The sequence below is a fragment of the Pangasianodon hypophthalmus genome, chromosome 4, assembly GCF_027358585.1.
Source record: "Pangasianodon hypophthalmus isolate fPanHyp1 chromosome 4, fPanHyp1.pri, whole genome shotgun sequence".
Classification (NCBI taxonomy): domain Eukaryota; kingdom Metazoa; phylum Chordata; class Actinopteri; order Siluriformes; family Pangasiidae; genus Pangasianodon; species Pangasianodon hypophthalmus.
Genome location: NC_069713.1, coordinates 2,370,756 through 2,388,468, shown reverse-complemented (window position 1 = coordinate 2,388,468; position 17,713 = coordinate 2,370,756). Strand labels below are relative to the sequence as shown.

Here is a 17,713-nt window from a genome sequence, read left to right as displayed (position 1 = left end):
TTCTGGATAAGGGCAGATGCCTAAAATGTAACAGAGTTAAAGATCCAGGCTAATATTAGCCATTATTCAGTAAAAGATGCTAATTTTGGAACTACGTGTCACGTTCATCATGACAAACACATTTTATTTTACAATGAATAAAAAATTCTTTAAATGAATATTCTTTGTAGCTATAATCTTAGTAACAGATTTCAGTGTTGATCTGGATGAAGTTGAGCAATGCTGACAATATTTGAAAGTATGGCATATAGTTGAGGGGACTTGCTTTTCTCTTGGCCATGCTGTTAGAAAGGGTCTTGATGATGTTCCTTGATGTTACTTGATGAAGTTCCTGTTTGTTATGCGACTTATTGATTTTACTCTTCCTTTAACTGGGTAAATGGATTTCGGTAACAGGGTTGTGCATACATTGTTGCTTAAATGTTAATAATGCAAATTAATGTCTACTCCCTTAAATGACAAATATAACAATTTGACCAAGGAACTTAATTTTTTTAAAAGTTAATTTTTATTATTATATTTGAGATGCAAAATGATTGTCAACATGGGTTAAGGGTACTTTAAAAAAACACTAAAGTTAATGACTCTAGCATATGTACATACACACTGATCTGTTTTATTGTTTCTATTATTTATCTTATATTATTTTTTTGTTTATATTACTTCTGATGGATAGGTATATAACTAAGCATATTTTTAATTGTGGTTTACATGGCACCAAGGGTTATACTCATAAAAAGTAAATTTAAATAGCAGTTTTTCTTTTTGTCAGTAAATTTTTCTCAGACTTATTTATTTCATGCAAGAGAGCTCAAATTAATTATGGAAATCTCCACACCTGATTTTGCGAATCATTTATCATCGTTACAACTTAATGGCCACTTTACACCATGAAATGTTCCAACCAGACGTAGAACTCCAATGGGTACATGGTCTTGAATCAGCTTTTATAAAGATTAAAACCTAAGATAAAGACTAAACTTGCAGGATCCAACATGACTAGTGTGGGATAATAATAATTACTTAAGTAAGTCTATGCGCACACACAAACCATACACCTGACTGAGAAGCACAAAGTGGGTGAACCAAGAAAACTACCAAAACACTTGATCTTTCAAAACATTGCATAATACAATGGCCTTAAACATTAAATCAGTTTAAAGTATCTCAAATGCATATGCAAATGAGTTCAAAAACCACGCCCCCATATTAATATGCAATCAGTTCAAGTAAACATACTTCTTTTTTCTAGTTTTGTGAGTACTTGTAATAATAATACATTTATATAATTAATAATAATTTATCCCAGTATAATAATTACATTAATTAACTTAGTACAGAACTTAAGGCATTTAAATACTTCTAATAATTTATTTTTTGTGTAAAAATCACAGGTTTGTTTTTGTCCTATTTAAGGAAACACTGAATCATTTTTTTTAAAGGTACATCTTATCTTTTTTTTAAAAAGATATTTTTAAACCACCTTTGATGAAATTTTATTTGCATTTTGCAATAGGACAATTGCAGTTTAGACAACTATTATTATTATTATTATTATTATTATTATTATTATTTAATATTCTGTGCAAGTATTCTCTGAAACTTTATGATAGTTTTATGAAGACTAAAAAGGTACTTTATTGCTCTCTTCTGAGGTCTTTGCCCAAACTCCAGTCCAGTAGGTGGAGGTAAATCAGGGTGTCTTTGCTGAAGTGCTGGAGTGGAGCAGAAGCTCATCATCTGTGCATGAAAACATCTCTGCCTGCGTGTTTTCTGCGACGAGTTGAATAATAATAATAAGAGCATTTGAGCTGGTTAAATGTGTTGATCTGTAAATCCTGAGGTAAGTTAAAGTGAAACTGGTTTTCTGAGCTGCTGAATGGACAAAAACAACTTGACACAACCGACTGACTGACAGACAAAAACACTGACCGTCCTGTAGAGACCTAATTAGGGGCTTATGTAGGCCTGTAGTCTCTTTATGTGCGTTTATTAAGACAGAAATCTGTTTATTTTGGTGTTTCTGTAGCTGTGGCCATGGCGCACTGAGTGGTTTACAGAGGTCAGTTCAGCTACAGCAGTTTTTTCCTCCTCAGCTGAATCTTTCTTGCCCATAAATGTGGAAATTGCTTTATTTTGTGTTCAGATTTTGGTGCTTTTTAGTAGCAGCATGCACCAGTCGATATATTTATCGTTTTTTTTAGTCATTATTAAACAAAGTAAAACGTGTGCAATTCTGTTTGACAGGCCTAGTACTCCCACCATCCTCTTCCTCCAACTCATCTCCCATTTCAACCTTTTATATTGTTGAATAAGCACAGGTGTATTAGTAAAGTTGAGGTTGTTAGGTACTAGGCAGAGTGATTAATGAATGAATGTTGTATAGACATTGATAAGTTGGATACTAATTACAAACATACCTCATGAGCAACAACCAATAGCCTGCTAGAACACTGCAGTGGACCAGTGTTCAATTCAATACAATTCAATTTTTAACAATAGACATTGTCACAAAGCAGTTTTACAGAAATATATAAATTTTAAATTTAGAAATTTATCCCTAACGAGCAAGCTAGAGGTGATGGTGGCAAGGGAAAACTCCCTGTGAGGACATGAGGAAGAAACCTTGAGAGGAAACAGACTCAAAAGGGAACCCATCCTCATCTGGGTGACACCGGATAGTGCGATTATAAATCATTTCTCTTTTATAACTGTGTTTTGTGTAGTCAAAAAGTGCAATTCTGTAAACAGGAAATACATTCTACAGAGTGTCTCAAAAGTCTCCATACAGAGGGGAAATTTTTTTAGCAAAAAGTCTTCTAAAATTTTTCATACTTAGTTTATATTATATATATTTTTTCAGATAGCCTTTAATAACGCCTTTGACAAAAGAAGAACGTATTGAAATCATTCTCATGGCTGGATCAGGAAGGTTGCGATGGACTTTAACAGGAAACATGGTGAACACATCACACACCACACTGTCGCCAAACTTATTAACAAATTCAAAAAGACTGAAAGTGTTGCAGACCAACCGGGAAGTGGACGTCCACGAACATCTACTGAAGAACCACAACTGAGGTGGTGCTGGCAAACATACTGTAGTCCTGTGTGTATGGAGACTTTTGGGACACCCTGTATTTTTAACATAAAGTCTATTTGCCTACAAGTATAGCGTTTACTGTCTTTGGAAACCAGTTCTGGATATCTTGTGTGCTAGTTATGCAGTGTAGATGTATAATATATAGCTGTATATAAAATCAGTCATATAAAAAATGGGACATTACATGTCCTGGGAAATGGGATATTTTCTGGGACAGATGGTTTAGAAAAAAAAAGGGACAGTCCTGGGAAATCCGGGACAGGTGGCCTCCCTAGCCTGGATCCTAAATGGATCTCTACTTCATAATAGTGTCTAGGGCTTTCTAAATAAATCAGTAAGTCTGACTGATAGCAATTTTGACATTTTCATGAAACTGAAGTAAGAGTTTTCATGTGTTCTTTCATTCTTTATCATCTTTTAAATGGCAAGTGCAGATTTATTTTAGACATACTACACTTAATTTAAAATATAAAGTTGATTAAAGTTTAATAATGTTTTTACAACAAGAGAAGCACAATTCCACACACTTGACTTTGCTTAAAATCTGTTTTAAAGGTGCAATAGTCGATTTTTTTTCTTACTTGTACAAATAACCTGCAAAATACACTCACCAGCCACTTTATTAGGAACATCTGCACATTTATGCAGTTATCTAATCAGCCAATCATGTGGCAGCAACACAATGCATAAAATCATGAGGATACAGGTCAAGAGCTTCTGTTAATGTTCACATTAAACATCAAAATGGAGAAAAGATGTGATCTCTGTGACTTAACTGTGGCATGGATGTTGGTGCCAGATGGGCTGGTTTGAGTGTTTCAGAAACTGCTGATCTCCTGAGATTTTCACACACAGCAGTCTCTAGAGTTTACACAGAATGGTGTGAAAAACAAAAAACATTGACTGAGCGACAGGTCTGTGGGTGGAAACGCCTTTTTGATGAGAGAGATCAGAGGAAAATGGCCAGATTGGTTCGAGCTGCCAGGAAGGATATAATAACTCAATCACTCTTTACAACCGTGGTGAGCAGAAAAGCATCTCAGCATGCACAAAACAACAAACCTTGAGGTGGATGGGCTACAACAGCAGAAGACCACATTGCGTTCCACTCCTATCAGCCAAGAACATCTGAGGCTATTATGAACACAGACTCACCCAAACTGGACAGCTGAAGATTAGAAAAAAAATCAGCAGGTATTATTCCAGTCTTCAGCTCTCCAGTTTGGGTGAGTCCGTGCCCATGATAGTCTCAGATTCCTGTTTTTTGTTTTTCGCACCATTCTGTGTAAACTCTGAAGACTGTTGTGTGTGAAGATCCCAGGAGATCAGCAGTTTCTGAAACACTCCAACCAGCCTGTCTGGCACCAACAGCCATGCCACAGTTAAAGTCACAGAGATCACACTTTTTCTTCATTCTGATGTTTGATGTGAACATTAACTGAAGCTCTTGACCTGTATCTTCATGATTTTTTGCATTTTGCTGCTGTCACATGATTAGCTGATTAGATAACTGCATAAATGTGCAGGTGTACAGGTGTTCCTAATAAAATGGATGGCGAGTGCACAGTTCCCTCCAAAAGTATTGGAACGGCAAGGCCAGTCCTTTTGTTTTTGCTATACACTGAAGATATTAGAGTTTGAGATCAAAAGATGAATATGAGACAATAGATCAGAATTTCAGCTTTCATTTCCTTATATTTGCATCCAGATGTGTTAAACAACTTAGAACATGGCACTGTTTGTTCCAAACCATCCAATCTTTAGGTGAGCAAAAGTATTGGACCAGACCGTCTTAAAGTAAATAACACTTAATATTTGGTTGCATATCCCTTGCTTGCAATAACTCCATCAATCCGGTGACCCACTGACATCACCAAACTGTTGCATTCTTCTTTTGTGATGCTTTTCCAGTCTTGTAGTGCAGCTTCTTTAAGTTGTTTGTTTTGGGGGGTTTCAGTCTCCTCTTCAGGAGGTGAAATGCTGCTCAGTTTGTTGTGTTAGCAGTGTGTTTTGGGTCGTTGTCTTGCTGCATGATGAAGTTCCTCCCAATTAGATTGGTTGCATTTCTCTGTACATTTGCAGACAGATTGTTTCTGCAGACTTCTGACTTCATTCTGCTGCTACATCATGAGTTCCATCACCAATAAAGATTAGTGAGCCTGTTCCAGAAGAAGCCATTCAAGCCCAAGCCATGACACTACCTCCACTGTGATTGACTAATGAGATTGTATGTTTTGGATCATGAGTAGATCCTTTCTTTCTCCACACCTTGGTATTTTCTTCACTTTGTTAGAGGTTGGTTCCAGAACTTTTCAGAATCATCTCTGTATTTCTTTGTGAATTCATCTCAGACCTCCTGATTCTTACTGCAGATGAGAGGTTTGCATCTTGTGCTATGGCCTCTGTATTTCTGCTCTGAACAGTGGATTGTGATACCTTCACCCTGCCATGTGGAGGTTGTTGGTGATGTCACTTTTTTTTTTTTTTTTCAATAAATACAACAGTTCTCACAATGGTTCTCTCATTGACTGCTGTTGTTTTGCTTCACTGACCTGTTCTATGTCTGGTTGTTAGTACACCAGTGGTTTCTTTCTTCCATTTCTTTTTTTCATTGCTGTACTGTCTCTTTTCTCAGCTTCAAAATGGCTTGCTTTTCTCCTATAGACAGCTCTCTGTTCTTCATGTTGGTTTATCCTTTTTAACAACAAATGCAGTCTTCACAGGAAAAACCCAGGGCTCAAACCAAGAGTAGACATTCAGAGCTATTAATTCCTTAATCAGTCAATCTAATTCGGCACACCTGGGCAACGAGAAAAACCTGTAAGTCACATGTTCCAGTATTTTTGCTCACATGAACAGATGGGTGGGTTCAAACAAAAGGTGCCATGTTCTAAGTTGTTTTATACATCTAGATGTAAATATCAGGAAATGAAAGCTGAAATTCTGATCTATCATCTCATGTTCATCTTCTGATCTCAAACTCAAATGTCTTCAGTGTATGACAAAAACAAAAGAATTGGTCTTGCTGTTCCAATACTTTTGGAGGGGATGGTATGTAGAACATGATGATTGAAAAATAATGGTTTAATCCACGACCTCAAAACAAAAGTATTATGTGGCAGAGAAAACCTGTTTGGGAAAACTGACTTCTGGTCCAGAATGCTTGTTTTTGTTATGATGGGCTTCCTGTTAGTCATTTTATAGACACTCTACTCTATGGACCACCGTAGATCCTGGGGGTGGAGGTTTGTGAACATGGGCAGGAATGGAGTAGGGGGCTCAAGGAATTTAAAAAAAAATCATTCAAAATATCTTTTTGCCTCTCTCTCTTGAAGTTAATAAGACAGAAAAGGTAGCTTCTCATGTTACTTCAGCTTTTCAAAGCATAAACTCCTCTGCCCTGATGACTTTGCTGCCCTGTTTTTTTTTTTTCCCAGTTATTGTAACATAAATTACTTTCCTGTGTTGGAAAATGAAAAAATTACATGTTATATATCGTTAGATATGGGTAAGCTGTTATAGGAAGATAATTCATTATGGGGTGGTGTGATGTGACCCAAGGCTATCATAAAAAAGTTAATAATAATAAAAATAATATACTTATTTACATTACAAATAATGCTGTCATTTCATATTAAAAAAAATATATGGTATTGACTTTTTTCTTTTTTTTTCTGCCCCAGAAATGAACGAAACCAAAAAAGTCTTCTCCTGCTCCTTGTGTCCTCTTTCCTACACATCTCAAATTGACCTCCACAACCACATCACGACTTGCCACTATGAGGATTCAGGAGAAATTAAATATGAAAACATGATGCCCACAGGATGCTCGAGTAGTGAGCAGAACACTGATGGTAATTTACCGACTACCACCAATCACAAACCACTGGAGGAAGACCAATATTCAGATTGTGGGAACAGTTTTACTCAAGAGATTGATCTCAAAGCACACCAACACCTCCATACAGGAGAAAAGCCGTATCACTGTTCTGAGTGTGGGAAAAGTTTTAATTGCCAAGCTAATCTCAATGTGCACCAGCGCATTCACACAGGAGAGAAGCCGTATAAATGCCTAGAGTGTGGAAAGAGTTTTGCACAGTCGGGTCATTTTCAACAACACCAGCGCATTCACACGGGAGAAAAGCCGTACCAGTGCTCACAGTGTGGGAAGAGTTTTACTCGTCAAGCTAATCTCAGAACACATCAACGCAGTCACACGGGCGAGAATCGGCATCAGTGCTCACAATGTGGAAAGTGTTTTACTTACCGAAGTAATCTTGAAATACACCAGCGCGTTCACACGGGAGAGAAGCCGTATAATTGCGTACAGTGTGGGAAGAGTTTTGCACAAGTGGGTCATTTTCAACAACACCAGCGCGTTCACACCGGAGAAAAACCGTATCACTGCTCGCACTGTGGAAAGAGTTTTGCACAAGTGGGTCATCTTCAACGGCATCAGACTGTCCACACAGGAGAGAAGCCGTATCACTGTTCACTGTGTGGAAAGAGTTTTGCTGAAAGTGGTACGCTTAAATCACACATGCGCATTCATACAGGAGAAAAGCCGTATCGCTGCTCGCAGTGCGGAAAGAGTTTTACCAAAAGTGGAAGCCTCAAAGCACATATGCGTATTCATACAGGAGAGAGACCGTTCCAGTGTTTACAGTGCGGGAAGAGTTTTTATTGCCGAAGCCCTCTCCTAATACATCAGCGTATTCACACAGGAGAGAAACCTTTCCAATGCTTACAGTGTGAGAAGAGTTTTTATTGTCGGAGCCGTCTCCAAATACATCAGCGCGTTCATACTGGAGAGAGACCATTTCCCTGCTTTCAGTGTGGGAAAAGTTTTTATTGCCGGACTCATCTTCAAATACATCAGCGCATTCACACAGGAGAGAGACCGTTTCACTGCTTACAATGTGGGAAAAGTTTTTATTGCCGGACCCATCTCCAGATACATCAGCGTATTCACACAGGAGAGAAGCCGCATGTCTGCTCACAGTGTGGGAAGAGTTTTAGTCTGCTGAGTACTCTCAAAGTACACCAGCGCGTTCACACAGGCGAGAAGCCGTATCATTGCCTACAATGTGGGAAGAGTTTTGCACAAGTGGGTCATCTTCAACAACACCAGCGCGTTCACACCGGAGAAAAGCCACGTCACGGCTCGCAGTATGGAAAGAGTTTCGCACGAGCGGGTCAGCCTCAAAAACTCAAACCTGCTCCCACAGGACAGAAGTTGTATCGCTGCTCACAGTGTGGAAAGAGTTTTACTAAAAATGGTGCTCTCGAAGCACACATGCGCATTCACACAGGAGAGAGACCTTATGACTGTTTACAGTGTGGCAAGAGTTTTTATTACTGGACCTATCTCCAAATACATCAGCGCATTCACACAGGAGAGAAGCTGTATATCTGCACACAGTGTGGCAAGAGTTTTGGTCTGCTGAGTACTCTCAAAGTACACCAGCGCATTCACACAGGAGAGAAGCCGTATGTCTGCTCACACTGTGAAAAGAGTTTCAGTCTGTTGAGTACTCTCAAAGTACATCAGCGCATTCACACAGGACAGAAGTCCTATCTCTGATCACAGTGCATCAGTATTTTTACCACACCCTGCTCTATAGCTTGATAAAGTAATGGTATCCATCTTTTCTTTCACACAGGTGGAAGTTGGTGGTCATATATTAAGCTTACAGGACAAAGCAACGCCCCGTTTATGGGTGCGCATTGGGTGCTTACCTTTGTGCTGCTCGACACATTTACTGAGTTTATTAATTCATCTTTAGGAACTATTATCAGTAGTCGTAGTGGTTTACATTAGTCTTTTGTTATATTTTAAGGAATAGAAGTAACATATTTATTTGTTAATAAGTATTGCAGGTAGGTACAAGCAAAAACATTTGCAGGAGTGTCTGCAGGGATTTGTCAGAATTCCTTCAGGAGCAAAAAAAAAAAAAAAAAAAAGTCCTGTACACACCTCTACACTAGAGCAACGACGTGTATCCTTGACTTGATACTGTTTAAGTTACTTTTTTTGAGTTGTCATTGATTTGGGAGCTGTTGCTAAACATAATAAATTCATCAGTAACGTCACAAATTATTTAATCTAGCTGTTGTTGATCCATTCCTTGACCCCTCTCCAATTTAAATCCAGTCTCCAGTACTTTCTATCTAAGATTTTTGAAAAGTTGTTGCTTTCTGAGTAGGATTTTAGTTTGGTTTCTGGAAGAATAATAGTGTAGAATCAGCACAGGCTAAAGTACCCCAGGATTAGATTTATTTTTTTTTTTGGTCCTTTTGGAATTAAGTGTGAACAGGTTTGGATAGTCTGGTGTAGATTGTACTTGACAGACAATTACCGGTTTGTTAACACTAATTGAAACTGTTCAGAGCCTAACCAAGTGCAAGACAGGGGCAAAGTTTTCTTTCAGCGGCCCCTATCCTTCTTTCTTTTTATTCAGCACCTGGGACATGATTTATCTCTTAAATTAAAATAGGTGTTTCAGAGATTTTTGTACCTGTCCTTTTGTGTTATGGATAGCAATATAATATTATATTTAAAAAAATACAAATAAGTAGTTTTGGAGATATTGTGTTATTGTCGTAGATCGTCACTTCCAAGAAAGCTTTTGGAACGTTTTTTGATGATTGATTTTGTGTTCATCCATTTAAAGAAAGCTCTCTAGAATGTACATATTTGTTTGTTTGTTTTGGCTGTACGTCTTTCCACCAGACCTTTTACAGTGGGGTGGCTGGTTGGACCCAATTACTCTACAATGAGTGGCAGTCTTTGGTGGGACAAATATTAATCAGCATCCATAGAACATGATGTAATGTGGCGCCCCCTATCTGTGATAGCCTGCGATGGCCTGAGTAGGATCCCAATCAGCCATAAAAGGCACACATCTAACCAACATTTGTTTGTTGTGGAGCAAACTACGTGAAAGTAATAGCTGACATATGTCATGTCTTCTTCAGCTCTCAACACTAAGTCCATTTCCCTTAATGCTCTGCAACTGCTAACCACTTCTGGTACAGACTCCATTTCCCACAATACATGACCACATGATCAGTAACAATACTCAAATCCACAGTCACAGAGTCCAGAATTCTAACTGTAAACATTCGGAAACACAGTCACTGCTTCTTTTATGTCCCAGACTTTAATGAGAGTGTTGCCAAATCTCACTCCTAGTGACGTAGTTGATTTCTTTTCTGCCTTACATCCTCTGTTTCTTTGCTATGTTTGATTCTGGTTTTGTCTACATTGTTCTGTTGCTGATCATTTGACCTTTTTTTTCCCCTTAAACTTCGAATTTTGGATTTGCCCTTCTGATTTGTCTTCTCTGTGGACCTCAATAAAACTGTATTTGCAGCCAAATCTGTGCATTATTTGTGACAACATAACATTAGGTAACATCTGAATTATGTTAGAGTTAGAATTCAATCTAATAACAAACTGAAGAAATCCAGTGTTATGATTCCGAATAATGATGTGCAGTGTTGTGCGTTCTGAGATGCTTTTCTGCTCACCATGGTTGTAAAGAGTGATTGAGTTACTATATCCTTCCTGGCAGCTCGAACCAATCTGGCCATTTTCCTCTGACCTCTCTCATCAAAAAGGCGTTTCCACCCACAGACCTGTCGCTCAGTCAATGTTTTTTGTTTTTCACAACATTCTGTGAACATAAATTCTAGAGACTGCTGTGTGTGAAAATCTCAGAAGATCAGCAGTTTCTGAAACACTCCAACCAGCCCATCTGACACCAACAACCATGCGACAGTTAAGTCACAGAGATCACATCTTTTCCCCATTCTGATGTTAGATGTGAACACTAACAGAAGCTCTTGACCTGTATCTTCATGATTTTATGCACTGTGTTGCTGCCACATGATTGGCTGATTAGATAACTGCATAAATGTGCAGATGTTCCTAATAAAGTGGCTGGTGAGTGTATTTTGCAGGTTATTTGTATAAGTAAGAAAAAATCGACTATTGCACCTTTAAAACAGATTTAAAGCGAAGTCAAGGGTGTGGAATTGTGCTTCTCTTGTAAAAACATTATTACATTTAATTTAAAATATAAAGTTGATTAAAGTGTAGTACATCTAAAATAAATCTGCATTTGCCATTTAAAAGATGATAAACAATAAAAGAACACATGAAAACTCTTACTTCAGGAGACTTGTGTTTCATGAAAATGTCAAAATTGCTATCTGATGTTTGATGTGAACATTAACTGAAGCTCTTGACCTGTATCTGCATGATTTTATGCATTGTGCTGCTGCCACATGATTGGCTGATTAGATAACTGTATAAATGTGCAGGTGTACATTTGTTCCTAATAGCACATTATACCCTTTTCCACCCATCCCTTGGCTGAGGGATGAAAAAAAATAGTTGGAGTTTATTTATTTTGAATAAAGTGGTACTTTTGTGGGTTTTTTTCACTCTCCAGTCCAGTAGGTGGCAGTACTTAGCTTACAACCTTCTGAAATTAAAGAAGGGGGTGAAAAAAAGACATTCTTTCCGAGTTCAGAGTTATCCAGCCGAGCTAATCATCACAACATGAGAATGTTTCTGTCTCCTGCCTCGATTTTTTACCGCGTTTACCTTTAAATCCTGAGGTAAGTTAAAGTGAAACTGCTTCTCTGAGCTGCTCACAGTTACTGACTGGATCCTGACTGGATCCTAAATGGATCCTAAATGGATCTACTGTATATCTAATAGCTTCCAGTCCACATGGTAATCTTTAAATAAGTATTTAAATATATAAATCAATGCTGACCTGTAGCAATTCAGTTTCTTTTCTTTAATATATATATATATATATATATATATATTTCAAATTTGCACTGCACTGAATTCTGGCTTTTTAGATTTTCTCACAAAATCATTATTACAGAGCCTGTGTCATCAGAGTGTTGACTTTTAGAGGATCTTTTAATGAAAATAACACTTATATGGCACAGACATACAAAACTGGAAGTGGTCAATAAACCCAGTCAGCCTCAGGCTTTAAATGTGTTTACAGGACAGCTTTACAAGGTGCAATATGGGTTTTTATGGCAACATATATATATTTTTTAAAAGACTTCACCATCAATAGCAGGCTTATTTCAGACATCCTTATTATTACTACAGATTAATCAACAAAAGAAGTAGAATTCCACACACTAATTTCACCTTAAATTCAGCTTTATTAAACAGTTAATTCAATTTTATTTCTATAGCGCTTTTAACAATAGACAAAACAAACCCTCTTGCATTCCCTCACCCCATGTTGAGAACTAATGCATTTTACCAAAAAGATCAAAAGTGATGAAAATGTTGTTGGGATGTAAATTAAAGTACATTAAAAATTGTAATATACAGTACATATTAAATACCATGCAATGTTTTTACTTAAACTCGGTATTAAAATGCCGTGCATGACATTAATTTAAATATCATAAGATCTGTCTATCTATCTATCTATCTATCTATTTTGGATCTTGATCATTTAGACATTCAGATATTGCAGGTTTTTTTTTTTTCTATACATCCATAAATGAATAAATCCAGCTTTACAGTGTATGATTTTTGGCCCGATTATCCTGTCGTGGATGTGAATTGAGATCACCAGTCTTGGAACTTATAATGTTCACCAGTGGGCTGAGTTATATACAAAAGCTATATGAAAGTAATCAACAGTTGTTGTGAAGTGGAATGATGCGAAGTAAAGTTACTGTTACTCCCCCAAAGTTTTATAAAAACTCGTACACATTAAACTGTTAAATCTGTGACATTGGGACAATTATTAACAATATGCTGCATTTCACCTTTATTTAAAAAAAAATATGATTTTAAATTTCTGATGTTTTCTATTTCCAGAAATGAACAACACTTTGATAGTTTTCTCCTGCTCCTTGTGTCCTCTTTCCTACACATCTCAAATTGACCTTGATGACCACACCGAGACATGCCACTATGAGGAATCAGGAGAAATTAAATATGAAAACCTGATGCCTACGGGATGCTCGAGTAGTGAGCAGAACTCTTTACCAACCACCATCAATCACAAACCACTGGAGGAAGATCTTCACCAATACCCAGAATGTGGGAACAGTTTTACTCAAGAGATTGATCTCAAAACATACCAACACCTCCATACAGGAGAAAAGCCTTATCAGTGTTTGGAGTGTGGAAAGAGTTTTAATCACCGGAATACTCTCCGACAACACCAGCGTATTCATACAGGGGAGAAGCCGTACCACTGCTCAGAGTGTGGAAAGAATTTTAATCACCACACTAATCTCCAAACACATCAACGCATTCATACAGGAGAGAGGCCGTATCACTGCTCAGAGTGTGAGAAGAGCTTTACTCACCACAGTGCTCTCCAAAGACACCAGCTCATTCATACAGGAGAGAAGCCGTACCACTGCTCGGAGTGTGGGAAGAGTTTTAATCGGCAAACCAATCTCAAAACCCATCAACGCAGCCACACAGGAGAGAAGCTGCATCAGTGCTCACAGTGCGGAAAGAGTTTTTCTCACAGAAGTGCTCTCCAAACACACCAGCGCATTCACACGGGAGAGAAGCCGTATAATTGCTTACAGTGTGGCAAGGGCTTTGCACAACTGGGTCATCTTCAACAGCACCAGAACGTTCACTCGGGAGAAAAGCCGTATAATTGCTTATACTGTGGAAAGAGTTTTGCGCAAGTGGGTCATCTTCAAAAACACCAGACTGTTCACACGGGAGAGAAGCCGTATCGCTGTTCACAGTGTGGAAAGAGCTTTACTCAGCCGAGTACTCTCCAAACACATCTGCGTATTCATACGGGAGAGAAGCCGTATCAGTGTTCACAGTGTGGGAAGAGTTTTACCAAAAGAGGTACTCTCAAAGCCCACCAGCGCATTCACACAGGAGAGAGACCCTATCAGTGCTCTCAGTGTGGGAAGAGTTTTACACACTTGCTTAGTCTCCAAATACACCAGCGCATTCACACGGGAGAGAGACCATATCACTGCTTACAGTGTGGGAAGAGCTTTATTCGCAGAACTTATCTCCAGATACATCAGCGCATTCACACAGGAGAGAAGCCGTATGTCTGCTCACAGTGTGGGAAGAGTTTTAGTCAGCTGAACACTCTCAAAACACACCAGCGCATTCACACGGGCGAGAACTCTGATGCACTTGATGCATGTTAATCACAGTGCAGGAAGAGTTTTAATGAAGGCATACCCCAGAGATGGGCACTCGAGTTAGTGACTCGGACTTGAGTCACATTTTAATAGACTTCAGACTTGACTTCAAACTCGACCTGAAATGACTTGACTCGACTCGATAAAAAGGACCTGTGAATATTGTAAAAACAGCTCGACTCTTTTAACGAGTCATAAAGTAAGAATTTGTTTTATTTGTAAGGTTTTATTATATCTGCGTCACATTTTTCCCTGTGTGTCATGGTAGATCAGACCCTTATCATAAAATTCGATGACGTATTTCTGCGTAAACATGAAATATGGTGGCTCACGTTTGGCTTAATTAACATACTGTCCTCAGAAGCAGGAACTTCAGGAAGATCAGCTAAATGCAAAGAATTTGGGAAAACAATTAAAGATACTGGAACAATGACATCAAACTTTATTACACATCTAAGAACACATCCACAAAGGTTAGTCACGTTAACGCACATAGCTAGCTAGTATTGTACTGTCGCAAACATTGGGTAGTGTAGCTGCATGGCTTATTTGGATTGCCAAGCAGAGGTTGCGCTAACTGTTAAAAACATGAAAGAGTCTAGCCTTTCAATAAGGCATGAATGATGTAACGGTTACTGACGTGAGACTTGACTCGGACTCGTGACGAAAGACTTCAGACTTGACTTGGACTCCAGATGAAAGACTTTGTGAACATCTCTGGCATACCCTGCTCTATATCTAGGACTGGAATCAGCCAGCTAAAAGAAACATTGGCAAAGTGCAGACAGATATTTAGGCCAAAAATCAGCCAGTTACAGTCTAAAGCAGATTGATCTCCCATCTCTAACTGTTAAGTTTGCAGTACCAAGAACCATTCACTAACATTAGAGCTTCCTGGGTGTTTACATGGTGCTGCATGAAACGTTAATTAATTTCTCTTCAGTAGTTTCTCTTCAAGTTTTTATCCTGTCTGGGTTAGGGCAGTTTAAATGACAAAGTTGTTTATATTTTGGGGAATATAGCAAGCTAAATTTAACAGAAAATATTGCAGGCAGATGCAAACAAAAACAATAACTGTATGAGCGGAAGGGATTGGTCAACATGTACTCTAGAGCAACCACATGTATTCTTGAATTGATATTGTCATCCAAGTCACCTTTTGAGTTGCATTGATCTTGCTAGACATAATTGTCTCGTCACTAATGTCCAAGTTTTTTAAGCTTAACAAACTTACAAACATCTTGACCCCCGATCTCTCCAGTTTATGTCCAGTCTTTAACACACATTCTCTGTCTAAGATGGACTTCTGTAAGTTGATCTGAATAATGGCAGCTGCTAAATACTGTAAATGTAAATCTGAGATTTTGGAGAAAGGTGTTGCTGTTTCTTTCTAATCATGAATAACAAGTATGATGTATTTCAGTTTGCTTTCTGGAAGAATCATAGAACAGAATCAGTGCTGGCTAAATTCCCATGTAAGAAATATCTCTAAAACTGACTGTGATTTAAAGAAACATATCCAAAATAATACATAGCTTAACCGTACATGGTGCTGAGAAATTAATATATATTTCAATAGTCTCCATATTAGACTGTGTAATTATGTAAATATTTGTAGAAGCTTCAGCTTCTTCACGGTGAAGCACAGCGGCTTAATGGTTAGCACATTCACCTTGTACCTCTGGGGTTTGGGGGTTCAAATCCCTCTTCGCGTGGAGCTTGCATGATCTCCCCGTGCTTCAGGGGTTCCCTCTGGGTACTCTGGTTTCCTCCCCCACCCCAAAGACATATGTTGTAGGCTGATTGGCGTTTCCAAATTGTCCATAGGGTGTGAATGTGTGCACGATTGTGCCCTGTGATGGGTTGGCACCCCGTGTAGGATAAGCAGTATAGAAGATGGATGGATATTCAAGGTACCCTTGCTGTCTGTTAATGTCTGCATTAACTATAAAGTCCTGCTTATGATGTTTCAATTCAGTTTTATTTATATAGCACTTTCAACACTGTCACATTGTCATAAAGCTCTGAATGGATAAAGTTCTTCACTCAGCTGAGACTGTCCTAGTGTTACTCTCATCAATAATCACACCTCAGCAGGTGGAAGTAATGTTCATAGTTTTGTGTCTTGAGTGATTGTAGATTGTTTTGAAGTGTACTGTCTACATGTACTGTGTTTTGACTGTTTAATGGTGTGTATATAGCACTTTGATCTCAAAATGAAAAGTGTTGTAGTAGTAAAGCTTTCTGCTGCTTCTTCTTCTTCTTAACAATAATAATAATAATGATAAATAATAATATTATTATTATTATTAGTAGTAGTAGTCGTATTCACCACTCAGGAGAGAATAGAATATGTGGTTGCCAGACAACTTGTCAACGATTATTTGTTTATTTATTTAAGAACAACACTTGTTTTAACAACTAGAACCAGTTGTTCCACCCCCCACCTTTCTTTATTTCTTTTTATTTGTTTATTTATTTTTAATAACAAGAAAATTGCAGTTGGTTACATAGCAGAGAAACTGCAAACCCTTTTCCTGAAAAATTTCACATCAGAAAACAGGAACTTTCATTCATATTGAATATTTTGAACACGTACTACTGTTCCCTCCGAAAGTATTGGAACAGCAAGGCCAATTCTGTTGTTTTCATTATAGATTAAAGACATTTGGGTTTGAGATCAGAAGATGAATATGAGACGATAGATCAGAATTTCAGCGTTCATTTCCTCATATTTACATCTATATGTGTTAAACAATTAAAACATGGCATCTTTCGTTTGAACCCACCCATTTTTTCAAGTGATCACAATAGAAGAATGCAACAGTTTGGTGATGTCAGTGGATTGCTGGCTTGATGCAGTTATTGCAAGCAAGGGATATGCAACCAAATATTAAGTGTTATTTACTTTAAGACGATACTTTTGCTCAGCTAAAAACTGTGTGGTCTGATAAAAAAGGTGCCATGTTCTAAGTTGTTTTAACACATCTAGATGTAAATATAATCAAATGAAACTATGATCTATTGTCTCATATTCGTCTTTTGATCTCAAACCCAGATGTATTCAGTGTATAACAAAAACAAAAGAACTGGCCTTGCCGTTCCAATACTTTTGGAGGGGACTGTATGCTGTTTCTTGGGACATGATGTTTTTGGCAGATTATCCTTAATGAATAATAAATAGGTTGCAAAATTATTTACCTACACAGTTAATAAAAACGTCACATCATTCACTGCTTAATGATTTTAAAACCGATTAAAACAGCAGTGATAGAATGAATATACACTCACGTCCACTTTAATAGGAACACCTGTACACCTGCTCATTTATGCAGTTATCTAATCAGCCAATCATGTGGCAGCAGCTGAATGCATAAAATCATGCTGTTACAGATCAAGAGCTTCAGTTAATCTTCATAT

General features: G+C 37.9%; 1 protein-coding gene across 1 annotated transcript; it reads left to right on the top strand.

The window, feature by feature from the left end:
* Nucleotides 1-1,687: 1,687 nt before the first annotated feature.
* LOC117597202 (zinc finger protein 850-like) lies at nucleotides 1,688-16,532 on the top strand. Its single transcript, XM_053233221.1, has 3 exons — nucleotides 1,688-1,843; nucleotides 6,787-8,682; nucleotides 12,978-16,532. Exons 2-3 carry the CDS (start codon nucleotides 6,789-6,791, stop codon nucleotides 14,297-14,299), a joined length of 3,216 nt encoding a protein of 1,071 aa, XP_053089196.1. The 5' UTR covers nucleotides 1,688-1,843; nucleotides 6,787-6,788; the 3' UTR covers nucleotides 14,300-16,532.
* Nucleotides 16,533-17,713: the final 1,181 nt, after the last annotated feature.

What these genes read in the sequence shown, in the direction of transcription:
- LOC117597202 (XM_053233221.1), top strand. Translation starts at nt 6,789, where the DNA reads ATGAACGAAACCAAAAAAGTCTTCTCCTGCTCCTTGTGTCCTCTTTCC. An exon ending in CACAGGACAGAAGTCCTATC is followed by an intron (nt 8,683 to 12,977) that starts TCTGATCACAGT and finishes TTCTATTTCCAG; the next exon opens with AAATGAACAACACTTTGATA.